This window comes from Montipora foliosa, unplaced genomic scaffold, assembly GCF_036669935.1.
Source record: "Montipora foliosa isolate CH-2021 unplaced genomic scaffold, ASM3666993v2 scaffold_445, whole genome shotgun sequence".
In the NCBI taxonomy this organism is placed as follows: Eukaryota; Metazoa; Cnidaria; class Anthozoa; order Scleractinia; family Acroporidae; genus Montipora; species Montipora foliosa.
The window spans coordinates 1,805-12,500 of record NW_027179751.1 but is presented as its reverse complement, the minus strand read 5'-3'; the positions used below and the strand labels follow the sequence as shown (position 1 = coordinate 12,500).

General features: G+C 40.4%; 1 protein-coding gene across 2 annotated transcripts in view; it reads left to right on the top strand.

The window, feature by feature from the left end:
* The window catches only part of LOC137989187 (uncharacterized), a 19,856-nt gene extending 9,495 nt beyond the window's left edge, over positions 1-10,361 (top strand). The window contains exons 7-14 of one of the 2 annotated variants that reach the window (XM_068835040.1): positions 282-355; positions 918-997; positions 1,898-1,959; positions 3,881-3,990; positions 5,770-5,976; positions 7,661-7,821; positions 9,641-9,766; positions 10,313-10,361. In XM_068835040.1, coding sequence (XP_068691141.1) covers positions 282-355; positions 918-997; positions 1,898-1,959; positions 3,881-3,990; positions 5,770-5,976; positions 7,661-7,733 — 606 coding nt within the window. In that variant the 3' untranslated portion in view covers positions 7,734-7,821; positions 9,641-9,766; positions 10,313-10,361. The remainder of the gene's footprint in view (positions 1-281; positions 356-917; positions 998-1,897; positions 1,960-3,880; positions 3,991-5,769; positions 5,977-7,660; positions 7,822-9,640; positions 9,767-10,312) is intronic. The other variant, XM_068835039.1, reaches the window with a different exon arrangement.
* The last annotated feature ends 335 nt before the right edge of the window (positions 10,362-10,696 follow it).

The window sequence follows — 10,696 nt, the reverse complement described above, 5'->3', positions numbered from 1 at the left end:
GAGTTTTTCAGCACTCTGACCTCGTTTATCAGCTCATTTACAGTATGACCTTATATGGAAGCTGATTGTGCCAAGCGTTCATGAAGTCCAAAAGAATTTCTGGTTGTCTTGTCAAATTGAAGCAGTTCAAAGTTTAATGTAATTTAATAAGACAATTTTAATTTCATTTACAGTTGTTGGATGTGAGATTGGTAAAAGCCGGCACTATGTGCAAAATAGCAAACTTCGCCATGTGGAATTTATTTTAACCGACTTGTGGATTATTCAATTTAATTTTTCAGCGTCTTTACTGTTTGTCTGAGCGAAATGTTGTGGCCTACGATATGGAAGGAAATCTTCTTTTCCAGATAACAGAGTAAGCCTGTCACACTGTACTTTGGAGGTATTTTATATCACAGGATAAACAAAAAAAATGGTTGGGTTTCTCTGCAAGGGAACTCGAAAGTTTATCTTTTCACAGGGGCAGTGTGATCTTCGTCGAGTTGTTTCATGAAACTAAAATTTAATTCACCTATTTTAAGGCCGGTTTACATGCCAACAGATTGTAGCATGCAAACTGGCCTTTAAGGCGGGTTTACGCGCTACGATTTGGCAGCACGACTTGTTCATAGAACACTGTTCTCAGAGCAAGGAACATGGAATCGGTCTTGGTGTTGCAAAAACCAATCAAAAGGGGTAATTTCCAAGGCATGCTTTCAAATGCTTGATCGTTATCATGAAGTTAGGCTGAGTAAGGCTTATCAGTTTACAGGTATTCCAGAATCAACTTCAAATGGAGCCTCTTGCAGAGTTTTTCTTCCAACTGGCGACATTGTGGTTGCTTTGGTGTACTCGTTTGAGAGATTCCTGCTAATTTTTAGAGATGGATGACTGTACTGTTGAATGTTAAAGATCTTTCTACTTTGTTGTGTTTGCAGTGCACACAGAGGTCCTGTGACAGGATGCTTTTACTCCAAAGCCTGTAACTTTATAGTAACTGTTGGAACAGATTGTGATGGTATGTATGGTTTTAGAACAATGTACTCTTTTCAAAGGGAAAAGACAGCTCAGTTATTGGAGCAACTGAAGTAGCTAAAAAGGAACCTGTAAAAAACTGAGACTGAAAGTGATTTTGAGCCTGGTTTTTTTCCCTGCTAGCAGAGCTCTCTTTTCTTTTTGTGTTCACTGGGCGAGTACAGGAAAAGAGGCCTCTGTCATGAGTCGAGACTCACTTTGATCGAGCCGCCATCCACAACCTTGGACGGCACTCTTTAAACCGCATGCCCCATGATATGTTTGCTGACTGTGACTTGAGCCCGCTATGTCCTGCCCATTCCCGAGTTTACAGTAATTCCGCTGTTGTTAAGTGAGCCCACACAACATGAAGTATCACGTGAGGATTTGGTTGCTAAGTAACCGCTGCGCATGCTCAATGCAGTGAGTTTTGACGCGTGGCAGAGGTCTCTTTTCCTGTACTCGTCAGCCCAGGGAACGCAAAAGAAAAAGAGACTTCTGCTAGCAAAAGCTGTTCCACTGACTGTTATCTTTCCCTCACAAAGAAGTTTCAAATCCACAATTCCAATAATCTGGAAATCATATATTGTATATATTATTTGGTGTTCCTGTGGATTTTGACCCCTCCTGATTGGGGTGTGAGTCCTCTAAATGATGGGGAGGGTGAAGGGGTGGTGGGGGGGGGTTGAAGCTGAGTGATGAGCATTCGCCTTCCACCAATGTGTCGTGGGTTCGTTTTTTAGACGATGCTTTATATGTGGTAGCCTTAATTTCGGCCGCCTCCTCCGCTTGTCAGGTTTGAGCAGAGTTATGGAGACATACATGTAAATGACATAGGGGAAATGAATATCACTTTAAAGGTTTGTAAAATGAGCATTGTTTTCTTTATCATTCTAACCTTTAGTAAATGTTTGGAGCCGATCGAAAAGTGGAGGAAAAGTTCATACCTTTACCGGGCATTCAAAGGTACAACATTAATTCTATTGCCATTTAAGCTTGAAGCTAATTAATAAGCAAATGGGGAAATGGCTGTAAATTTACTTTGATCTTATCACTTTACTGATCGTAGTCGAGACAAACTGGTTTCTAAAATAACTTATGCAGAGTCCTAAATAACACCGCTCCTGTTTATTTATACAAAAATGGCCTTTGCATAATGACAAGCAGAAGGTTTTTTGACGCCTTTGGCAATGTTGGCGCATGCTCAGCAGATGCAAGTCAGAGGAGAGCATGAACATGACGTTAAATATCAAGGGAAAGGGAGACTGCTAGCAAGAAAATTAAAATCACTCGCGGGAATAATCTTTTAAGTAAACGAGGACTGGTAAAAACCGTTATCAATGCTTGTAAAAAACAAACAAAACAAAAACAATAATTATGTATTACAATGTATAGTTCGAACACCTATCCAACTTATTGTTGCACATGATTCAGTCAGGGTTGTATATAAGAGCCGGCAGCCGGCGAAGTTCGCCGGCTTCTCTGTCAGGTTTCGCCGGCTACTTTCATTGTTTGAAGAGTAAAGACATGTAGAGGAGATGATGTTTATGAGGTCTAAACTACTTGGGCTCAATACAAATAAAAATTTGCAGTGCCTATCTTTTCTGAAAACACATAAAAGACTTCTGACTCAAGGGCAGTTTAAGAACGTTATGCTTGAGACTTTTGTTTTGAAAAAATCTTGCTGTGGTGGCGGGAAAGTAGGAACAATATGATGTGTTGTCCGCCATATTGGATTTCGATATCTTTCAACAGCCACCAATTGTATTTCACCGGAAGGAAAAATCACCCAAGGACGTTTTAGTCTGCGCAAAACTTCCTTTAATCACGCCGCAATCATAAAAAACTTGTAAACAAAGAAACACTTTCAAAAGGTTTGTTCTCAATCCAGAAGGAAATTTACATATGATGTTCTGCTAGCAACACGCTCAGCCTGCGTTCAAGCATCTGTTACCACAACTCAACTGAGGAACAAAACTAGACCCTGATCATTCACTAACCGCTCCTTCGTTTTCACTTCGAACCCTTCAGTCGATCATTTATAGCGAACGTAGAAGCTGAGGACTCGTAGACTTTATTTAAACACTTGAACGTAACGCTCCTCGGAGTTAAATCCTACTTGCCCGCGTAAGTGCTCGTCCTCTCGAGGGCATCTCTACGCTTCAACATGACAACGGATCTTTATCCAACGTCACTCTTGATCAACTCTCACTGCTTTACGGAATTCCTAAACTCTTCGGAAAAAAAACTACATCACTCTTAAACCGCTCGAGTGATTTTCAATTTTCGAAATTACTACAACCAAGTTCCGCAAGCATATTTTCCCGCTAATTACACAATGGAACGAATGTGTGTCATCTTCACACCTAAACAGGATCGAAACATCCTTTACGCCATTGGCCAATTAGTATGACCTCCAATCAACTTCTTAATTTAACAACCAATCACTAGCCTTTGCTGGTCTAGTCCTTCAAAGTATGTGCCATGTTTACAAGTTGTGAAGTGGCAATATTTGCCAGGCTCGTTAGCTCCAGAAAAACCACCAAAAAGATACAAAAATATCACTCAACTTTTGTTTATAGGGTTGTATTATTGAAATGTCGCTTCGTCTTTCTTTGAGTAACATGGTTTTCATAGTATAATTGCAGCTTGATTCATCCCTCTAATGTTTGAGTTTCATGGCCCAAAATGCCAGGAAATGCATTTTCCGGCATTCAGTTTTCAAAAATTTCCGGGGGAGCATGCCCCGGACCCCCCTAGAAGCGATGAGTTAAGGCCCATCGTGTGGGTTCTCCGGACCCACAACCGTCTACTTTGCAAAACACTCCCGCTACTTAAAACCTTAAAGAAAACCCTGTGATTCTATTACTTGATTTTTCATCATCAGGCAATAACAAAAATCATGCTTCACCCAGACACATCAGCACTTGTTATTACAGCAGCATTGGATGGCATCGTGAAAGTCAACTCCCTTAACCTCATGGAGGAAATCTACAGGTTATATACCTAACCTAAACCTAAGACAGTTTCTTTTTCTATAAAGAAGGATTACTCATTAGCTCAGTAGGCAGATTATCGGACTACCGTGCGGGAAGTCGTGGATTGGATTTTGTCAAACCTACATTCAGGGTCTTTAAATGACTGTGGAGGAAATACATGCTACTTTGTAATCACATATGAAAATTTGACTTTCTCGTCATCTCAGATTTAGAGTTAATGAATGATTTCGACGGTATTGAGCGTTTTCACTCACGTGACCAGCAGCCATATTGGATTACTGAAACAAAAGAAAGTATTTGCATAAAATAGAGTTCAATTCCCGGAGGATTAGTTTGGTATACCATCATGGCCGCCATTTCTTTGTTTTGGAACACCAACATGGCCGCCGTGACGTCACATGAAAACGCTCTATACGTAAAGCGTAGGCTCTCTTACAGTGATTGTCCATAAATGCTGTGGGACACTATAGGCCCTTAGGATCCCGATGGGTAAGTCACTATCCAGTAAACGTTTGCCAAACGTTTGGTCCTTTACTTAGGGTGCTTTCCATTTGACAGAACTGACCGGCCAGACCGAGCCTTTGGAAGGACTAACTCTACAACGCCTTCAAAATTAACACACTTCGAGGATGATATATACTTATCCAGGAGAATGCGAAGGATTATCATGCAAGTGTTCCTTCAATTTTTGCATTTTCTTTGCAAGCTGACGTGTCTGGCCGGCCAGTTCTGACAAAAGGAAAGCGCCCTTAGATATGCTTAGAGTGTGCGTAATTGCGGTTACGAGGACAAAGACTGAAATCTTTGCACAGATTGACAACGCTGATTGAAACTGTCAGTTGGTGACTTATCCACCAGATAAAGTTATCCGGCCAATGAAGAACTGGGGCCAGGTTGTCACGATCAGTGCGTCAAAAACCGGATCCCTCGTGTCCAAGGCCTAATTTGCTTGCCCAAATTGATAATACCTCCTAGGGGACCTCTATTCAAATTGCATTGCATCTTACTCTTGAAAAATCGAGAGTACCTTGCTCGCCTCTCACACGTGGCCTTTGTGCAAAAGCAGTGAAAAGTAAAATGGAGTCGAAACAGCTGATTATAAAGTTCTATGTGAAGAAGGGCAAAGAAAATCAACCTGACGTCAGGGGGCGTCGAATCAACCGATTCCGAAGTAGATAGGTTCAAGAAGAGCAGTCGCAAACTTCATAAGAAACTACATCCTTGAGTTCAAGGAAAGGTTACGTTTATACAAACGTTGGCCGTGTAAGACTTATATTTTAAACAGAATTAACTGGATAGAGTGTAATGTGAAGTGCTGGAATTCTATCCCATATGAACCATGTGAGCGTTAGCCCTACTGATGGAAATGGACCCACACAAGGACAGAGAAAAACTCTGACCAGGGTGGGAAGAGTTTTTCTCTGTCCTTGTGTGGGCCCATTTCCATCAGTAGGGCTAACGCTCACATGGTTCATATGGGATAGAATTCTAGCACTTCACATTACACTCTATCCAGTACATCCTTGAGTGGTTTGCTTTTATTTCCCTCCCTAGACAAGCCATAGATGGTGCTATTTCTGTGATCTTTGTTTGTGAAAAGAAGAAACTAGTGAAAATATTGTTAAAAGCCTGCAGTCAATTTATATTATGTTTGCTGATATAGGTTTCTGTGTTAGTTTCACTTGAGCGAAACGTCTTGCGAACTTGTCGCTTGGAGAACTGGTGGTAGCTATCTAAAACACCTGCTTGATACTTCATTATTTTTTTTGTGTTTTAGCTTGCCTGTGTTTTCTGAAGGAATTTACTGGATGAATATTGTGTCAGTAAAGCATATTTACTGCTGCTCTAATCGCGTCATTGAGGTCTTCTCTCTGAATCATTTGTGTGATTTCTGGGCTTTGTCACGCTGTTCTGTCACGTCACTCTCTTTGGTCACGTGCAGAGGGAAATCCACACGTGTCATGGCAATTGGCAGTGATAGCAGGTTCGTAAACTACTATTTTTTCTGTCCTTCATATGGAATCACAGAAAGATAGTTTGTTTTTTTATTATCAAATTGATTATTTTTTTCAAAAGTAGTTTTTGGGAACATTTCCACTTATGGTCAGTCACCAAACTTCACAAAATTCTGCATAATTTACAAAAAAAAAACCTTGTTTTGCTTATGCTTCTAGTGTGAACATGCAAGTTAAATTGGAGGCTCTCCAGAACTTTGACCAGTAATTGGCTTCCGTGCAAAGCGGATCACGTGTCTTTTTTGTACTGAAACACATGCGTAATACCAGAGTTAGTCTTTTGCCATCCTTTTCGATTCGTTTTCATTTCCGATCTGGCTGGGTGACACTCCTTTTTCTAAAGAAGTCTGACTTGACACTATACCGTGTGTAGACGACTTACTTTGAGGCATTCAGGCTTTGAAAATCGTCTTTTGCACGGTTAAGGTGGCTCCAAACAGTTTCAACACTTTTAGGGAGACCTTGTTATTAGAAGGATTGAGACTACAATACTTTATCACGTAACAGCAATGTTATGGTACCATGCAAAACATCAATTATTGCTTAACAAGATGCAGTCATTTTTGTGACGTGACAAATTACCATGGTAAAAAGAAAGCCTTGCAAAAAACCCTAATTTTGGCTTCAGTTGCTCATATCTGAAAAACGAACTCGGTGACCCCGATTTTTTAACACACAAAAGTAATCAGCAAGCCAAGATAAAACTTTCTGCAAAGTTTAAAAGAATTCTGTGGAGTAGATTCAGAGCTATCTTATATTTTCAATTATTTAAGGTGGCTCTGAATCAACTCCACAGAATTTTTTTAAACTTTGCAGAAAGTTTCATTCTGGCAAGTCAATTACATTTCAGAAATAAAAAATGGGGGTCACCGAGTTCGTTTTTGAGTTATGAGCAGCTAAAGCCAAAATATGGGGTGTTTTTGCAGGGCTTTCCTGTTGCCACGGTAACGTTTTACGTCACAAAAATGACCAAATCTTTTTCAGCAATAATTGGTGTTTGACATGGTGCCATAACATTGCTGTTAAGTGATAAAATGTTGTAGTGTCAATCCTTCGATATGAGAACGTTTCTTTCAAGTGTGGAAACCGGTTTGAGCCACCTTAAAGCACGAGCAAACAGCTTCTACATTTCCTTCAACATCCGTTCGATTTTGTGGAACAGCGATGTTGAAATCGTTTGACCCCTTCTTTCCACCGTGTTGAAACATGTTGAATCGAAGTTTAATCGATGTGGAACGAGTTTAAAAGCGTTTAAACTTCAACAACGTTTAACAACAGTCTTAGGTATTCGCCTGCAAACTAACCGGTCTCTCAATGACGTATCCAGTTCAGTATCCATAGTAACAAGTCCGTATCCATAGTAACAAACGCGGCTGCAGACTGGTACTTTATACCCGGTCGCTCGTGAAGGTCTGTTGAATCAAATAATGATGTGTTGAAACTGTTTGCGCACCCCAGCATTCAACATCGTTCAACATCACTCAACAAAATCAAGCAAATGTTGAAGCTGCTTGCCCGCGCCTTTAATAGTTAAAACGCTGCATTCTTAATCTAGCGAGTTGGAGGCTTGAAGTTGTGCTTTAAATCTATTTTTTTTTTTTTTTGCAGGACAGTAAAATTCAAAACTATAATATCATATTGTTATTTTTACAGTGTGCGTCTGATCTCGCAAAAAAGCGCCAGAATCTCTCCACAGTTCTTCCTCCTCCTCCCATCTCGCCTTTAAACATGGTAAAAGATGTGACATACAACAGGGAATTTAACATGATGTACTTGTTGATTGGCGAGCAAGAGATCTGGGTCTATTATACCAGGTGAAATCATGTTTTGCCAAAGGGCATTTTTGGGAGAATGATTCCTTTTTAAAATGTCCGTTCAGGTTTACATGTATTTATTGCAAGATAGCTCTAAGTTATCTTGGGTATCCAGGTACTGTATACATTTTGAATTTGCTGTCTTGCGGACTTGATACATTTTGTAAATTAATGGTACATATGAATGCGTTGTCGCTTGCAACAGCCCAAAAGTCCAAAAGAAGGTGATTTACCCGAATGTTCCTAGGCCATCTTTTCCAATTTAGTCATTCGACAACGATTCCTCCCCTGAAATTCAGGGTAGCTCTTAGATTTTTAAGGCTGCATTGTTTTAGAGTAAACTGGATCACCACTGCCATTAAAAATTCTGGTGGTTTTAATGGGATTCAAATCCATGACCCGTGAAATTATCTAACAACTGAGGAATAAAGCCACTTAGTTGGGAGCAGGTCATTTTGTTGGGCTCACGTTTTCCTGCGAAAGGACTCGATCTTCTCTCGTTTCTCTACAACCTGCACTTCAATTATATACATTTCGTGGTTTAGTTGTCTTGAAACGCATTAAAAGATTCAGTTTTTAAAACAAGCGAATGTCAGTTTTACAAATGGCTTTTCGAGCCTGTAAAGCTATAGGGACTTCCAAGAAACGTGCCCCTGGTCATTTTGTGCGCTCGTAATTAACCTTTGGAGGATGGGAGCATTGAATATTATTTAACAATTATCCTGCGAAATCGCGCGGAACATCGCCTATTCTTAGCCAACGAGGCCGTTGGCCGAGTTGGCTGAAATCAGGCGATATTCCGCAAGATTGAGCAGGATAATTGTTTTATTATTCAACAAATTGATGTCAAAGCACAATTTTCTACGTTTTATTGGAAAAAAAAAAGCGCCACACGCTTATCGCAGGGTATCTGTTGAGGACGCACGACGAATATTGAGCGCGCTATAACCATATTTGGACATTGTCACAATGTGTTGAATAATAAAGGAGTTAAACGACGGCGGGTACGGAAAGGGCAACGCCTCAAAACAGTTATGTCATTGGTTAAAAGAGTAAAATAATCGTGCTGCACGTGTGCTGCACATGCAGCACCCATCTGAGCACGTGTTCTTGCGATATTGTGCGTAACAACGACGTGGAATTCCCAAATTCGAGGTTTTGACGACAACGTGGACGTACAAATTAGAACCTGTTATTCTCGATTTTTACTTAGAAACCGAGCGTACCAATTTGTTTGTAGAATTCTTCGCCTACATTGTACGACGTAATCGAGATGGAATAATCGCCAGACTTATGATGATGTAAAGTTATATTTTGAGGTGATGTTGCCGTCATAGATCTTAAAAGGGAATTTTAAGCAACGACGACGGCGACAGCAGCGAGAACGCCGTCTCAAAATATAAATTTGCGTTATTGTAATCACGCCGTGACTATTCCAATCTTTTTTTTAGTATGACAGAGGTGTGGTAGTTCCTCAGAAATGTTACTGGTCGGAACGGCGCTTAATTTAGGGAAAGAAAATGAAAAAAAATTTCTTCAAGTGCTGACCTCCTTTACAAAACCTCAAGTTGGCTATTTCACGTTGCTGTTTTGCAGACGAAGGCAAAGAAATGGACAAAAGTGAAAAACGCACATACAGGGCGTGTAAAGCTATTGTTTTTGCCTACTAAATATGCAAATTTGTGACGTTCTTGTTAGTCTTTTTAATTGTATGAAAGACATATAGACAAGTGATAATTGTGATTACTGAAGAGGACAGTGTATGTTCCTTAAATATGGCATTGCCAGCCTCGATAAGTTATCATTGTTTTCTTGTTAGGACAAACCCAGCCACAAGAGTTGAATCCTGGAAGTTAGATTTTATTGAAGACATTCATCGTCAACAGTCTCAGGAGGCTGCACCAAAATCTAGAGCGAGCTCACCTTGGGTCAGCGATGGAAACAGGTAAAAGCAGCTTTTGTATTTACACTTACTGAATTAGCAGGTTTGAATGCTAAGATTCTCTGATGAAATCTTCCGTTTAACACCTGACCCTTGCTCTGGTTTGAATTCCTGGCCTAGTCACAAAGGGAAATCGTGCCTACCAAAGTAGTGTTAGGAGGTCGGTCTTTATTTTGTTTATAATTAGATTTTCTGTATTCTTACCTTTCACAGTGAGAAATGATCCACATTTACCTTAGGCAGTGCTTTCGCACGTCTTATCAGTATGGTGACTTCCATCGTCATCTGTAAAATCACGATGAGTGCCTTGAAGGCACTAAAGGCCCCTACCAACGGGGAAACATTGTGTTCGCAATCATATTTGTCTCCGTTTGCGTCCCCAGGAAACACTTTCTCTCCTCGTTTGCGGGGTTCTGATATATGGTTTTGTTAAAAAGAATATAATAATCTTTATGTCTCTATTGATATACGGTGACGCAATGGTTTGCCGAGTTTTTGTAATTTACCAGAATTTTTTAATTTCTCTATCCTTCGTGACTCTTTCTTTAGATCTCCAAGCCCTGTACCTGGCTACGCCAGACCCAGTTCAAATCTAAATTCGAGAGTCCTAGTAGTAGAGACCTCTTCTTCTACGCTGGCTCGCACAGAGAAAGTGAAGATCACGTGCTTGGGGATGTTGTATTCTCCAATCATAATGGCAGTGCGTTGAGGGTCAGGTTTGTCCATGATGCGACACAAGTCGTAATGGCAGGAACTCAGGTTGGGCGTTACGGGAGAACTCTTTATATTCATTTTTCTTTAAGTGGGATAACTCACAGTAATAAGCCATATCTGTCATGTAGCCCATGAGTAGAAGCGTTTGCCTCTCCCATATCAATCCGTATGACTCAACGTTTGGCGCGTTATCTGTTTATTTTTAGAACGCTAACGAAT